Below are 17,313 nucleotides of genomic sequence, written 5' to 3'. Positions count from 1 at the left end.
TCAACGTAATGTGCACAATTAAAAAATGCACATAATCAAATACGAAAAAACTGAGTAATTAGCCATACACACTCATTGATCACTCTGTTGTTCTGATGCTCTTTAATGTTTAAAGAGTGAATTGGTGAACTTTGTGATTGATTGTACCAGACAGGAGTATTTCAGAAATTACACATTACTGCTGAGATTTTCACGCACAAAAAATCTCTTGGGTTTACAGAGAATGACCCAGTCTCCAAAAAAAGAGGGAGAAATCATTATTGAATATAGATTTCCATGATGCTATACACTCAAAAAATGATTTTTGCTGCTTGTTTAAACTTTTAAAAATTAGCTGAAACAACACGATTCTTGAGGGTCCCCCCCCCCCATCAATTTGTTTTATGTTCAGTCCACTTAAGTATGTAAAAACTAATAAGTTAACTTAATTCCTTTATGTCATCCCAACACAAACCGATTGTGTGGAACAGGAGCATTTTTAGTGTAGTGTCATAATATAATATAATATAATATAATATAATATAATATAATATAATATAATATAATATAATATAATATAATATAATATAATATAATATAATATAATATAATAAAATATAATATAATATAATATAATATAATATAATATAATATAATAAAATATAATATAATATAATATAATATAATATAATGTAATATAATATAATATAATATAATATAATATAATATAATATAGTATAATATAATATAATATAATATAATATAACATGATATAATATAATATAAAATAATATAATATAACATAATATGATATAACATGATATAATATAATATAATATAATATAATATAATATAATATAATATAACATAATATGATATAACATGATATAATATAATATAATATAATATAATATAATATAGTATAATATAATATAATATAATATAATATAATATAATATAATATAATATAATATAATATAATATAATATAATATAATATAATATAATATAATATAGTATAATATAATATAATATAATATAATATAATATAATATAACATAATATGATATAACATGATATAATATAATATAATATAATATAATATAATATAATATAATATAATATAATATAATATAATATAATATAATATAATATAATATAATATAATATAACATGATATAATATAATATAATAATAATATAATATAATATAATATAATATAATATAATATAATATAATATAATATAATATAATATAATATAATATAATATAACATGATATAATATAATATAATATAATATAATATAATATAATATAATATAATATAATATAATATAATATAATATAATATAACATGATATAATATAATATAATATAATATAATATAATATAATATAATATAATATAATATAATATAATATAATATAATATAATATAATATAACATGATATAATATAATATAATATAATATAATATAATATAATATAATATAATATAATATAATATAATATAACATGATATAATATAATATAATATAATATAATATAATATAATATAATATAATATAATATAATATAATATAATATAATATAACATGATATAATATAATATAATATAATATAATATAATATAATATAATATAATATAATATAATATAATATAATATAATATAATATAATATAATATAACATAATATGATATAACATGATATAATATAATATAACATGATATAATATAATATAATATAATATAATATAATATAATATAATATAATATAATATAATATAATATAATATAATATAATATAATATAATATAATATAATATAATATAAATGACATTTTAATCCATCTTTCCCACAGTTTAAGATTGTTTTAATATAGGTGGTGGGGAAGGTCACAGTAGTTTTTTTGTACAGTATGTTTAATGTGTATAGGATAGTCTTAAATGTTCATGAGGTAATCCTGAGAGGCCGTTCAGTGTGTGAACTGGTGCTGTTGGTGTTTTGGCTCTGAGCTCATAGTGCCCCTCTGTGCTGGTAGATAAACATGTAGGGCCCCTTTGTAGGCAAACTTCAGTGGGAAACTTGGGGGAAAAAAAATCAAGATCAGATTTGGAAAATGGGAAATGAGGGGTAAGGAGTGGTTGGGGAGAGCTAAATGTGTGTGCTTGCACAGGTCACTGACTTCACGGCTCAGTGTCTGATCTCTCGCTTATATTCATGAATGAAAATAGCCCTGGATTGAGAGCCTGTCAGTACTTTTAAAAAAATATTATTGGTTAAATAGATTTTCGGAAATTATGTGTATGCTGTTGAGCTGGGTTTCCTTTTTATGGTCCTACTTTACATCCCAAAACTGTCATAACTAATAAATAGTTATAATAACGGCAACCCTTACAGTATGTTCACTAATACTAGATTTATTTTATTAGAAAACATGTAAAAACAATAATCATTTTAAATATTATTACAATTTAAAATAGCTATTTTCTGAAATTATTCTGTTTTAGCTATAACTTTATTGTCACATGATCCTCAAGCAGCATTTCCTATTATAGATAGCTGCATTTACATCAAGCATTGTATTTACATTACAATTAATGTAAAAGAAAGGCACATCTAAAGATATGAATCAGATTAATAGGGCTGTAATAAACAATGTTTTCGGTACAAGAATGTGCATTTTTACTACTTGATTTATATTAACTTCCTATAGCTAGGACACAAAATGATTAATATTAAGTTTAATTTTGAAAACAGATAAAATCTGGATGGAAGAATACGAACTCAGTAGGTAAACTCTGTACTTTGTGCAGTGTGCATGTCCAAAGAATAAATCATGATTTGAAGCTTGTGGCACATCACTAAATGCATCTATATACATTTACATTTAGTCATTTAGCAGACATCTTTTGTCCAAAGCAGCTTACAATTGAGGCATTCAGCAATGCAACAAGAAGAGGCAATACACACAAGACGTGCTAATTATAGAAGGGAACTGTTAGTGCTCAGAGAATTAACTGCTGGATTATGGAGAGGGGAGAGTTTTTTTTTATAGAGTGAGAAGAGTGTTTCTACAGGTATTTTGTCAAGCCCACTTACCTGTGTGAAGCACACTTCATAAATGCGCAATGTTTTTTAGAGAGTGATATGGAGTGATTGTAAGAAAGTGTCTGGTGCAAATGTGCAAAAACTAGTGCCAGTGTTGGCTGAAGTGGCAAAAAGATGAAAGAGTGTGTTTTTTTCCACAGGTGGTTTATCAAGCTCACTCACTTGTGTGAGGCATGCTCAGAACTTAATGTTTTGAGGTTGTTGTGTGGTGTGAAATGAGGGAGAGAAGAGGGGGTCCTGGTTTTGTTCAAAAGAGTTCAGGTGTAAACTTAATCTGTAATTTTGAGCCCGTCCACTTTTAAAAACGTACAGAAGTAATGTAAAGCACATTTGGCCAGACATGTTTAGTGTTGTTTTGTGGCTGTCAGAGCAGAAATGAGAGCCTGTACTTTTTGTAGCAGGCCATTTTCCATTGTCCGTTTTGTGGTTCATATAGATCAAAAGATCAGAACAGTTCTATGCATACACATTAGTTTCACAGACAAAAGAGGTGGATTAAAACACTAGGTGTAAACAGGAATGCATCTCCCAAGTCTGCTTGTGATGCGGTCGACCAAAATGCATCTTAATACCAGATGTAACCAGGGCCCTAGATAGAGACAGTTGTTTGTGAAATCATCATAACTTATAATACATTGTCTGATTTGCTTGGCTCTGAGTTTTTCTCTTGCTGTAAACATCTCCATATTAATGATTAGGGATTATATATACACTGTAAAAAATGCAGGCTTCCAAACTATTCATTCATGTTGTCCCAGCACATATCGATTACGTTAACTTAAAAATTGATGGAGATTGAACTTAAAATAATTGAGAGGTCCCAAAAAAGTCGCAAGAATTGTGTTGTTTCAGCTCATTTTAAACAAGTAGTTCGAACAAGCAGCAAAAATCATTTTTTTAATGTAGTAAAGTCTTAATAACTAAATAAAGTATAATAAAATGTAATATGAATATTAATATATGAATATATAATAATGTCTAATTTTTCTCTCTTTTAAATCACATGCCGTATGACCTTAATATATTGATATTTGGCAGTAAATCTGGCCTTATAGTTAATAGAAATTCTGCATCAAAACCAACTTTAAGCTGTGTTGCATATGGGAAAGAAAGTTTTGAATCTTGTGTTTTGTCTCAGGCCCCTCTTAATGTGCATGTCTTTTTTTCTGTCTTATCTTATCATTCGTGTTCGTCCACTGGTATTTTATGCAATGAAAATGATTTAGCGTTTTGAACTTTCTGAATGGGTTTCATTAGTTCCTCCTCTTTTCGGCTTCCTTTTTATCTCCCCTGCATGTGTCTGTACCTTAAGGTCACGTGCATTTCTTCTCATTCCTTCACCCTTTTCCGTGTTTTGAGCTTGATTTTTTTTTATTTTTTTTATCTTATGTATGTTTCTTATCTTTTATATCTATACATTTATTGTTGAGATACATATACAAGTTAAGAGTAAACATATTTTATTACTAAATCATGTTAGTTTTAATAACTAATTTCTAATCACTCATTTCTTTTGTCTTTGCCATGATGACAGTACATAAAATCTTACTAGTTATTTTGCAAAGTACTAATATTCAGCTTAAGTGCGGGTTAACTAGGCAAGTCATTAAACTTTGGTTATGGTATATTACTGGTTTATTCAGTAGTCAATCTAAAACAAATTCCTTTTTATGGGGCTAAAAATACTATCCTTTAAAAAAAGATTGGAAATGCATATATATACTTGTAGATATGAACATTCATTCACCGGCCACTTTATTAGGTATGCCTTACTAGTACCGGTTTGAGCTCCTTTGCCTTCAAAACTGTCTTAATCCTTCATGGCATAGATTCAACAAGGTACTGGAAATATTCCTCAGAGATATTGATTCATATTGACATGATAGCATCACACAGTTGCTGCAGATTTGTCGTCTGCACACCCATGTTATGAATCTCCCATTTCTCCACATCCCAAATGTGCTCTATTGGATTGAGAACTGGTGATTGTGGAGGCCATTTGAGTACAGTGAACTCATTGTCATGTTCAAGAGACCAGTCTGAGATGATTCGTGCTTGACATGGCGTTTTATCCTGCTGGAAGTAGCCATCAGAAGATGGGTACACTGTGGTCAAAAAGGGATGGACATGGTCAGCAACAATACTCTACAACAACAATACCCTAGGTGAAAGGGTATTTAAGTTACTGTTGCCTTTCTATCAGCTCGAACCAGTCAGGCCATTCTCCTCTGACCTCTGTCATCAACAAGGCATTTGCACCCACAGAACTGCCGCTCAGTGGATATTTTCTCTTTTTCTGACCATTCTATGTAAACCCTAAAGATGGTTGTGCATGAAAATCCAAGTAGATCCACAGTTTCTAAAATACTCAGACCACTTTGCAGACTTTGCCACCTTCAAAGTCACTTAAATCAATTTTCTTCCCCATTCTGATGCTCAGTTTGAACTGCAGCAGATCGTCTTGACTATAAGGCTGATTTATACCTTTGCGTCAAGCACACGCGTATGCTACGGCGCAGCCTACGTGTGGACGCATAGCACTTGCCGTGGCCGTCGGCTTCACTGACACACATCCTACCTCAAAATGAGCGAGTTTGATTGTACATTAAGGAAGCATTCAGAAAAAACAAAACACCAGCGAAGAAACTCGACACACTAGCGTTTTGGAAGTGTTATTGCAGAACAACAGAAACAGCGAGCAGAAGTATAAATGCGCGCGTTGAATGCACCGTGGGTCACGCCGATCATTTGATGCAGAAGTATAAGCCAGGCTTTATGTCTACATGCCTAAATCCATTGAGTTGCTGCCATGTGGTTGGCTGATTAGAAATTTGCATTAATGAGCAGTTGGACAGGTGTACCTAATAAAGTGGCCGGTGAGTGTATATCTGTGTGTAAATGAGGAGGTAGCAGATCTTTTCACTCTATTGCGCTCTATTTTTTGTGAATATAAAAACATAAATTTTCCTTGTGAAAAAATAAAGAAAATAAATTCTAAAAGCAAAAACATTTTTTCTAAATAAACAGAAGACGCTTAAAAATACATTAATTTGCCTTTCAACAATAGTCCAATTCTAGATAATCTACAGGGCCCTTAGGATTTGTTATTCTAGCACTTCTCATCATAAAACAGGTCTAAGTAATTAGCCATGTGCAACTACGTCAGTTGAGATATCTTTATTATTTTAGAAAGAGGAGAAGATGCTGTGTGCTCCAAGAACCATATATTGCGATATGTCTCATGAAGGAGCACTTTGTCTCTTTATGTCTTGAAGCTAATATGAGTTATTTCTCTCTCCCCTTTGGTACTCCTCTCTCTCCCCCTGTCTCATCATTAACAGTTCTGCTCTCATAACTCATCACAATGATAAATGCCTGAGCTTCACCTCGGCCCGGCCTCTTCTGTCAGCCTTTTGTTTCTGGACTCTCCATTGTCTTTCTAATTCTCAGCCTTTCTCAGGTTCATGCAGGTGAATTGAGCACCTGTAGAAAGATATTCATATCAAAGCCCTCCAAGCGTTATCGGGATCTCTGGTTACCGCGATAGAGTTCAATAGAGCGTAATTGTACTCCTTTCCAAAGAAATAATGAAGAACAAGATCAAGATGATGAAAGAAAACGTCTTATATGGAGCTCTTAACAATTTAAAGTGCCTTCTGGATCTTTTACAGTCCACGTTCAGCTGTGATCGGAAATCCACAATCGATCAAACTAGGCAGCTTTGTCTAATTATATTATTTGCTGTATTTATTAGTTCTAGGTCATGATGAAAGCGCTGGCAACAGTCCTGACCACCATGTGATGATGTGTGCTGGATTTGTGGTGAAAGCTGTTTTTTCCCCCACTTGTTTTTTTTCTTTAAAGATGCATCTGTGACTGAGAAGGAGGATGTTTTCGGATTAGACGGGCAGATTGAACACAAGCTGGCCTTCCTACGAAAGCACGTGCCTCGGGACACCAACTTGCTTCTGATTGGCCACTCTATCGGCTGCTACATCATCCTGGAGATGATGAAGAGAGACCCAGAACTGAAGGTATGAGCAACTGGGTGAGAAAGTAACATTAAGCTATTCTGAACATCATGTAGCAATGCACGTTATGCTTTTTCTTTCTTTCTTTCTTTCTTTCTTTCTTTCTTTCTTTCTTTCTTTCTTTCTTTCTTTCTTTCTTTCTTTCTTTCTTTCTTTCTTTCTTTCTTTCTTTCTTTCTTTCTCTCCATCCATCCATCCATCCATCCATCTTTCTTTCTTTCTGCTGTTGAAGTCAAAATTATTAGCCCATCCTGTGGAATTTTAATTTTTTTCAAATATTTCCCAAATACAGTTTAACTTACAGAATTTTTTTGAGCAGATTTATAAACATAATTTGCTCCATTTTAAAGATCTAGGTGTAAAGTCTAAAGTCAGTTGTTTTAAACAAACAATCTGCGTGAGGCTAAAGAATGAGACTTCTCCATTCGTCCTCTTTACTTTCTCTTTAGTTTACTTTTACTCTTTACTTTACTCCTTTACTTTCGTGAATAAGGAAACGGTGTTGTACGCACTCCACTGAAGACATCCATTGGCCTACATGTTTTATTTAGTTTGTTAAACGCAAAGATTTGTTTCAAAACTATTTCTAAATTCAGTTTTAATTTCCAGCAAACTAATAAATGATCAATAATAACAAAGTGTGGTCAAACAACTGAGTTATATCCAAACACACGTCCTATTCTTATGCCCTATATGGTGATGCATACATCTCCAAAATCTAAACTTGTTTTTATTCAAACAAATAGAAATATGCATATAATAAATAATGCCGCTAATAATAATAACATTTTACAACATTTTAATCCTTTATTTTTTTCTTATGTAAAGATATTTGTGTAGGGTGACGCAGTGGCGCAGTAGGTAGGGCTGTCGCCTCACAGCAAGAAGGTTGCTGGGTCGTTGGTTCAAGCCTCGGCTCAGTTGGCGTTTCTGTGTGGAATTTGCATCTTCTCCCTGCATTCGCGTGGGTTTCCTGTGTATGAGTGTATGTGTGAATGGGTGTGTGTGGATGTTTCCCAGAGATGGGTTGCGGCTGGAAGGGCATCCGCTGCGTAAAAACGTGCTGGATAAGTTGGCGGGTTATTCCATTTGTGGCGACCCCGGATTAATAAAGGGACTAAGCCAAAAAGAAAATGAATGAATGAAGATATTTGTGTATTGTTGTACATCCTTTGTGTCTTAAGCAATGTAAGCTTTTGAACCCGGCACATAACTAACGTGCTCTGCGCTGGACTTTAGACCTGTTTTTAGATGGTCATGTCATGATCTATTTCAGTTCCTTAAAATAGCAACATTCCAACAATGCACCTTAACTTACCTCCTTTTAAGATCAGCACACCCATACCCAGCACACCCAGAAACACAGGACACAGTCCAAAAAGTGGCACAAATGGATTTGCTGTTTAAACAACGTGGTGCAAAACGTGAAAATTATTGTTGTGCTGATTTGAAAATAGCAACAAATCATGCCAAACACATCTTGTGCCTTATTGCGCCGGGTGAATGATAGAGCCCAATATTTTTAATAACTTGCATTGTCTTTGCCATGATAACAGGCAATACATAATATACATAATATTATAACAGACTATACAAAAGATGCATAATAATATGCTAGTTACTTTGCAAGATACTTGTTTTCAGCTTAAAGGGCAATTTAAATACATAACTAGTTTAATAAGGTTCACTAGGCAAGTGGAGGTGGATGAAATTAAATATAAAATAAAAGATGATGCAGTTTTATTCTTACAATCTCCTCTGCTCATATTTTCTAAAGCTATTGTATATAACAACACTATATTTGCTGATTATGTCTGGTTATTGGTTATAAATGCTATAAACATTTTTGTAGAACCCATTTTATGTTACCTTTTTAAAATTATAGTTACTTACTTTTTTCCTTTTTTTCAAGGACACATTAGTTTGATCAAACGTGACAGTAAAGCCATTTAAAATGTTGTAGCAATTAATAATTTAAATATAATTTAGATATAAAATATAATTTAATAATAATAATAAGACCATGGTTGTTGATTGAGCAACTATAAAAAATGGTGATAATACAGCAGAGAAACAGCATATTGCAATCATTTCTGAAGTATCATGTATAACACCTGAAGAAAAATTTGAATCATGAATGAATTTCATTTTTAAATGTGTAGATTAACAACATTTCTTTTTGTTGATCAATTGAGATCATAACGAGAAGCTTGTTTCAAAAACAATACTTCATGTTTCCTTTGCTTGCTATGGTGTTACCTAGTTGAAATCTTTCTTTTGTTTTAAATAAGTGTAAGAGTGTAAATAAAAATAAAAAGTCCCCAATGACCAGTGACCCACAACAACTTCTTTCCTGTTCCATGTCTAAGGATTTTCCCCCTCTAGAGATCTGAGGTCTGTCTGATTCTCCACATAAAGCTGTATAAATACCAGCTACAGTTCAGTACAGACCACCTCAAAGATTTGCAACTTGGCATTGTCACCTCAGCGAGACAACGCCAATCAGCAGCATAATGAGATACTTCTGTTCCCTGTACTTGCTGTGTAAAAGGTCAGGAGATTAAATAACATGGAAAAGAACCTTGATTTTTTTTCTGTCTCTGGGGTTTTCCTGCTCTGAGATGTTCTCTTTATCGTTTTTACTTTCAAGCATTTCTTTCTACCCTGAAATCTTTTTTCTCTCTTAACCACTTATTTAGTATTTCCCCTCAGTTGAGGGGCGTATTTTCCTCCTGGCAAAGAGAAATGTATTTTAGCTTCAATAATGGGGCCAGTGCAGTCTTTCTTTTGAATTTTGATGAAAATATGTTCTGATACTTTTGGAGACACTCCACTTCCAAACCACTTTAAGTGATTTAGTTCTGAAATAAGAGTCAATAAACTTGTTTTTAAAAATCAGAAAGTTTTTTTTTTCTCATTAACTCTTTCCCTGCCTTTAAAGAGATATCTTGTCAATTAAGAAACAGTACTTCCCAGCCATTAATGAGTTGTACAGCAATCTGTGTTTTAGGTATATTAAATTCATCTTTATTTACATACGTATATAGAGCTTTTACAATGTACAGTAGATTGTGTCTAATCAGCTTAATATAGAAGTTCTAGTAAATTAAAACAGTTCAGTTAGTTTAGTTCAGTGTGGTTTACATTTCACTGCTAAAAGTCCAAACGCTAAAGAGCAAATCCATCGATGTGCAGCTCCACAAGTTCCGAATCAAGCAAGCCAGTGGCGAGACAGGGTTTCCACGTGGTCTTAAAGTCTTAAAATATCTTAAATCCTAAAATCAAAATTTTAGGCCTCAAAGAGTCTCACGTTTACGGAAATATTGTGTTGTAGATCTTAAATATTTGAAAGCTAGTCTTAATTTTCCTTTGTTCATGTATTGGTACCCAATTTGGCCACACAATCACCAACAATCCATCTCAATAAAACTTTAAACTTTGTATTTAAAAAGGTAATTTTTAACTGTATTTTTCATTATGCTTTCATTATTTTCCATACAATACCATTTGTTTAAAATTGCTCCATGTATTTACTGCTGAGGACACTGAGCTGGACAGATGGTTGTGCATAGATTTAATTTATTATTGTCTTTAAAACGTTTAAAACGTTTGTTCTTTTTTTATTTTAAATAAAATTTATATTGGAAAAAAGTGCAAATAGAGCTTGCTTGTATTTACACAATATTTAAAATATTTTGCTAAGAAATATCTAAAATATTTACATTTTTTATTATTAATTTATTATTGTATTATTAAATTAAATAAAAAATTTTGATAGGGCAAATAAAATCTTTTCCATCTGGGCCATTTGAAAAATTCCTTAGCCTTATATTTATGAGTCTAAAATCTCATTCATAATGGTCTTAAAAAGTCTTATTTTTAACTTTGTGAAACCTGCAGAAACCAAGCGGCAGTGGCGAGGAACAAAACTTTACCATTTATTGAATGTATATTAAATATGTATTACGGTAAGGGAGGCCCCAGCGGAGTTACAGGACTTCTACTGTAGGTCTCCTGGATATAAAATACAAAGAATCAGTGTAAATATAGATCAGATCACACATAAAAACTTTCCTTCAGCTTAATCCTTTCTTTTTATATATATTGTGTATTTTATATGTATTATTTTGGGAAGAAAAAAAAAAACTAAAATTTCTCTGTTTTTAGTCAAAATTGATGTATTTTGATTGATGCATGTATTCAAGTGGTGATAAAACACAAACAAGTGAAGAAATAATGAAATACTGTTTCTTTATATGAGTACATCCTTCACAAATCAATCTTTTAAATTCCTATTTTTAATAGGAAGCTTTACAATATTATATTTGTGCATATACATTAGATTAGTCCGTAATGAAGCCAAATCTGGAGCTTATCTAACAAAATAACTAACGATCACGGTACAAAAACTAGTACACAAGTTATGTTATAGAAAAAAATTAAATACAAATTTAAAAAAGAATAAAAAATGTTTGTAAAAAGTAAAAATTTAGTTGAAATTTTGTAGGCTGTAATATTTTTTTTTGCAATATTTTGCTTGAATTTAATATTCTTGAAATAATCTTTCAATTTCTAAATATGTTTATTATTTTAATAAATAAATCTGTTAATAAAACTGTTTTGTTTAAGTGCACCAAAATACATTGCCTGGAGAAATGGAGAAAAATATTCATTTTCCACTATTGACCACCTCTGTACACTCCGTGTTCTCTGGTTTAGGAAAGGCTTACCTCTCCACACCAGCCATCTCAGTCCCCAGTGAGAGTTTTTTTTTAGCAGGGGACTGTAAATGTGTAAAGAGTTTACTCAGCTTATTCCTTCTGCAAATGGGGTGTACTCCATTATGCTAAGTATAGTACTGTATATAATGTGGCCATATAGTTAAAGTTGAAAATATTCTGAGGGCCGTCAAATTTAGGAGAAAAACATCACAAATGCTTGCAGTAGCTGGCAACTTGGCACTCATCAATGTGATTTAAAAAAAAAAACTATTTATGTTTTATTGCCAGCCACGTTGACCTTTTGTCTCTTTAAAATTCATCAGAATCTGTTTTCAAATGATGGTCTGCTAAATCCCTGTATGATATAGTCAGATATGGCATGGCTCAGAGCAAACATGCACAAAGGAGGAAAAGATTTCCTCTCTCGCTCCAGATTGTAAGCTGCCAGGAAGCCAACCTAGCGATTATGCCAGGTAACATATGATGTGTGATAATCAGAAACTGTTACTATTTGCACTAGATATTTCTTTTGGAGCAGAATAGAGCAGCCAGTGTAAATGATGGCCGGGGTTTCTTTAGTGCACTTCTGGAAGAGAAGGTTTGCAGATTTCAGCTTTAGACCAGAAGCAGCATGAGGTAGGCTGGAAACCTCCCTAAAACCTAAGGAAGAGTTTGATTCACTGCACATGGAGGTGCTCAATTGTTTGTCTCTGTCATGAGTCCAGTTCACTGTAGCCTTCCCTGTTGCGTTTGAAGTACTTGCTCGTTTTAACAAAGTGATGCCGTATATGTGCCAGTTGTAGAATAGACAGTCTGAACAGAGCATTTGATTTGTCGCTCGTATGCAAGGCCACAGCAGGGGCTGGAAATCTGCAGGCTGTTTTCCAGTCGACGCTTCAGCCTGAGGTCGAGCGCTTGAGTGAGGAAGTGCTTTATGCTTCCTTCTTCAACAGCCATCTTGCCATGTGCCCTTGGAACGTGATGTCATTTCCTAGTTTCCACAGATGTATAGTTTGGTTCAACAGCTGTTGGCTGTAAAGTGTTGCTTTGCCTTTTATTGGTGTCATAGATAATGTTTCTTATGATGTTAAAATACTCTTATTGTAATCAAAAATCGTTTATTACTGGGAATTGTTCATATTACTAAAAATTCATATTTTGTCTCATGTCAGTCATTCATTCATTCATTCATTTGGTGTTTGAGTGAACACTACCTTTACAGTTATTGTTATTTCACACATTGTCATCGTATAGTTGTTAAATAATCAATGTATCTCAAATTCTTCTGAAATAAGATATCTCTTGATCTATTGTTAAAAAAAATGTGACCATGGACTACAAAACCATTCAAAAGTGTTAGGTTTGAAATTGAGGTTTATACATCTGGAATGTGAGGGTTAAAATAATCAAATGCACAGAAAATCATCTTTAAAGTTGTCTATGAAGTGTTTAGAAACATACATTACTAATAAAAAATTAAATTAGATATACATCAAGAAATATTCATGAAACATCTTAATATTCAAAAGGTTTTTTCTGCATAAAAGAAAAGGCCATTTTTTGACCCATACAGTGTATTTTTGGCTATTACCAAACATATACCTGTAAAACATAAGAATTTGTGCCCATGGTCACTAGGGATGTAACGATTCACCTGACTCACGATTCGATTCATGATATTAATCTCACAATTCATTATTTAGTCATGTTTTTTTACCAAAATTCACATATTTACAATGTCCCCTGCTGAAAAAAACTCTCACTGGGGACTGAGATGGCTGATGTGGAGAGGTAAGCCTTTCCTAAACCAGAGAGCAGTGTGTACAGAGGTGGTCAATAGACCCTCTGATCTAGGGAACTGGCCACTGGCACAAAAAAATGATTATAAAACTAATTATATAGCAGAATAGAGACAGGAGTTGAACATGATTATGAAGGTGAATAATTAATATTACTTGTATAATTCATTACTATACTGTAAGTATCAGTGTGGAGCACTTAAGAAGAGATAACCTTGAACTTTTTTAAATCTTCAATAAAAATAAGCAGATTATTTAAATGCATAAACTAATTTGGAAAGGAGAGGGTAAAAGTTATCTATTACCTGCTTCTGTAACAGAACAACTTTCTCTTTCAATCTGAAAAGCCCCGTGTGACCTTTGTAGCACTCGTCGGACAAGCAGAGCTGCAAATCATCTGGTCCGCATGGTTTGGTTTATTGATAGTTTTTTACATATAGATGTCTGTGACAGTAGTTTTTCACTGTGCTGATCGTTTATGTTCATCATATTTGTTGTTCTGTTAGTGAAGGTTGACGTCTTTTGGCAGTATTTGCACACAGTTTGTATTTTGTCTGGCGCCCACTCTGTTCAAAAAATGTATTGCAATTCGTTCAACATTTCTACCGGTTTGAATTGTCACATATTTGAATCGATTTTCAACTGGCTCACTGTGAATTGTTACATCCCTAATAGTCACAAATTCTTACTCTACAGTCAACTTTCTAGTTTTGAGTCACAAATCATAACAGCATGATGAGATACACATTCAGTGAGATATAATAAAATATACTCACTAATCTGAAAGAGATGCGTTCTGTGAGACAGCCAAAGTTATTCTGGCAGATGTTTGCAAGAAAAAATCCTTGACAAGTCTTGTCATTCTCCTCTGAAATGACATGTTCAAGTTCCCCCCGACACACTGTGTCTTTCTCTTCGTGTACAGTGTGTGTGTTAAGTGGGCGAAGATGTGTCACAGAATTCTGGGTGGGCCTCATTTCAGAGGGCAGAGGTTAGACTGACAGTCCTGAAGTATCAGTGTGATTTCATACTTTTCTCAAATAAAATATCGTTACAGTCACAGCATGAGCCAAACACAAGCATAAACATTACAGCACACAGCCATGGCTCGGATTACCCTCACAACATCTCCAGATTTTAAAGCTCCCAGACGTGACCACGGACAGTCCAACCCATTAGACATGCAGACACACAGTTGAGAAAACTATTACAAGATCTTTTTTATCATTCGATCTGAAATATGATGGCCAATGGTTTTCCTTGGCCTGGAAGTGTGATGACCAGTCCTCAAATTTATTTACTGAGGTTTTATTTTTGCCTTTTCTACTGTTATTTTAATAAGACAGTATAGATTAGGGCTTTAGGCCAACTAAAAGCTAATTTGGCTGTAGCTTTCAAGGGCGGATTCTAAATGGAAGTGAGCATCTTTATGCACTACAAATAGCAAATCCCTTAAGGTGAGATCTTTCAATAGAGTAAGGCAGGACCATCAGATGTTTCCTTCATTAACTGGCCTCCGAAAGGCTTCTTCATGAAGAGATTAAAATGTCTATTCTCGATTGTAATGCCCTAACTTATGGCGTCCCTTTCTTAATGTACCCTTCAATTGTACCAAGAGGCAATTTGTATTTTACCGGAGGCCAGAGGAAAAGAAGAACTTGGGGCAAGCGTCTTGCAAGCTTCTGTTTCTAGTAGTTGGCAACAAAACTATTTTATGTGATAATAACAAAGCCGGCACAAGATCAGGCACTTTTTTAAAAAATCCATTCCCAAATGTTGTGTATTGCATTTTTAGATGCAATAATGTGTTCTGCATGAACGACCCCTTAGGACCTGATTAGCTTGTTCAAGTGTTTGATTTAAGATAATGCTGAAATTTTGCAGGACTGTGGCTTCCTGCACTTTTATTAGCATCAATTTCAATAAAATGCACCTGATCCAATTCAAATCAATTTATGTTTATTTATAAAGCACGTTTACAATGTAGATTGTGTCAAAGCAGCTTAACATGGAAGTTCTAGTAAATTGAAACATTGTCAGTTCAGTTTTCAGAGTTGAGGTTCAGTTCAGTGTGGTTTTTCACTGCTGAAAGTCCAAACACTGAATAGATGTGCAGCTCCACAAGTCCCAAACCAAGCAAGCCAGTGGCGACAGTGGTGGGGAACAAAACTTCACCAATTTACGAAAGTGAAGGAACAAAAATCTCCAGAGAATCCAGGCTCAGTTGGGCACCATTGATCCAGTCAACCAATCAAGTTCTTCAGGCTTATTTGAAAGCCACAGGCATGTGTGTTGGAAGTAAACTCTTTTGGAGACTTTTCAGGAACGAGGTGTGATACTAGGGTATGGACTGATAGTGGCTCATTCAGACTAGCAGTGACTTTGTAGCTGCCTGTCGCTCTAGGTGGCGACCTGCTTCCAAGGCAGGTCTGTGTAGGTATATACAGCCCGCATACAACCGGCCTCTGAGAGAGCTAAGAGATGATGACGTGAGCTCTACTGGTGTTCCTATTTGCCGTCACTCAAAAAAGTTGCTCTTCATTTGCATAAAGTTGAAGGATTTTCAACTTTGTCGCATCGCTCGATACGCCCATCTGGTTGCCAACAGTCGATGTCACTCACGTATCCGGAGGGTGTCGGAAGTCGCTCATTCTCCGTTCAAATGAACGGTCACTTGTTGCTTTGCCGCTGCTGGTCGCTTGTAGTGTGAATGAGGCTTGAGAAGCAATATAAGAGAGAGGCAAGATTGGGAAAGTTCCAAAGCTGAGATTCTGACCTGTCATCATAGTGTTGATGTTGTGGGATTTTTCTTTTGTTTCTCGATGAACCTGTATGGAAATGATCGTTCTTTTCCTAAAGAGGAACTTTGAGAAAGAAGAATTCTGAAAGTGCCTTAACACCTTTAATCTCAAGACACACTTGCCATTTTAGGTGAGGAACTTCAGTGGCAGTGATGGAAAGGACGAAACGGTGCGGATGTGTGAGGAAGGAGATCGTTGCATCACATTCCCATCTTCACTGTAAGTGGTTGAGTTGAAAGAGATGTGGTCTGGACTGCCGTATGATCCATCATGCTGTCTGAAGCTCCAGTAGATCTGTGCATCATTAACATTCCTCCACTATCAGATCGCACCCTCACATCTCAGATCCGTGGAAGTCAGATTGTGACGTTTAAACTCTCTTCGCCCCTTCTCCAGATGCAGAGTACTCCTTCCCCCTTTCTGACCTCAGCTGTACCAGAGAAGAAACCCTCTAGAAGTGGAAGCGTGTGTGACTGGCCGTCTGTCTCTCTGATTAAAGAGCCACTCCCAGAGACTCTGTCGGATTGTTCTGTGTTCTCTGTTACATTCCTGTGACCTCCAGGAAGAGGAACTGCTTCTTGTCAAAAGCACTGCCTGCACATCAAAGATCACCTGCTCAGCACACACTCCTTCTTCTTCACCTTTCCCTCTCTCTTTCACTGCCTCTTTTCCACTCTCTCTCTTTGTCTGACAAATGATGAGCATCAGGATGAGCAGTGTAATAGCAGATGAAAAGCATTATGTGAGAGGGTTGTGCACATCCTGGAGCTCTATGTGGACTAGATGAGTTCCTAGTGGCCTCTATTTCTAGTAATGTTAGAATACCTGAGCTACTGCAGAGCAATGGTCTAACAACTATAGAAATGTATGCA

The 17,313-nt window shown here is 33.9% G+C and overlaps 1 protein-coding gene across 2 annotated transcripts in view; it reads left to right on the top strand.

Annotated features, from left to right (window-relative positions):
* The window catches only part of ldah (lipid droplet associated hydrolase), a 79,342-nt gene that overhangs the window by 34,461 nt on the left and 27,568 nt on the right, over window positions 1–17,313 (top strand). For both annotated transcript variants that reach the window (XM_056477699.1, XM_056477698.1), the window contains exon 4: window positions 6,954–7,123. In XM_056477699.1, the coding sequence (XP_056333674.1) occupies window positions 6,954–7,123 (170 nt within the window). The remainder of the gene's footprint in view (window positions 1–6,953; window positions 7,124–17,313) is intronic.

This window comes from Danio aesculapii, chromosome 17 (genome assembly GCF_903798145.1).
Source record: "Danio aesculapii chromosome 17, fDanAes4.1, whole genome shotgun sequence".
NCBI classification, from domain to species: domain Eukaryota; kingdom Metazoa; phylum Chordata; class Actinopteri; order Cypriniformes; family Danionidae; genus Danio; species Danio aesculapii.
This window is presented reverse-complemented; position numbering and strand designations above follow the sequence as displayed.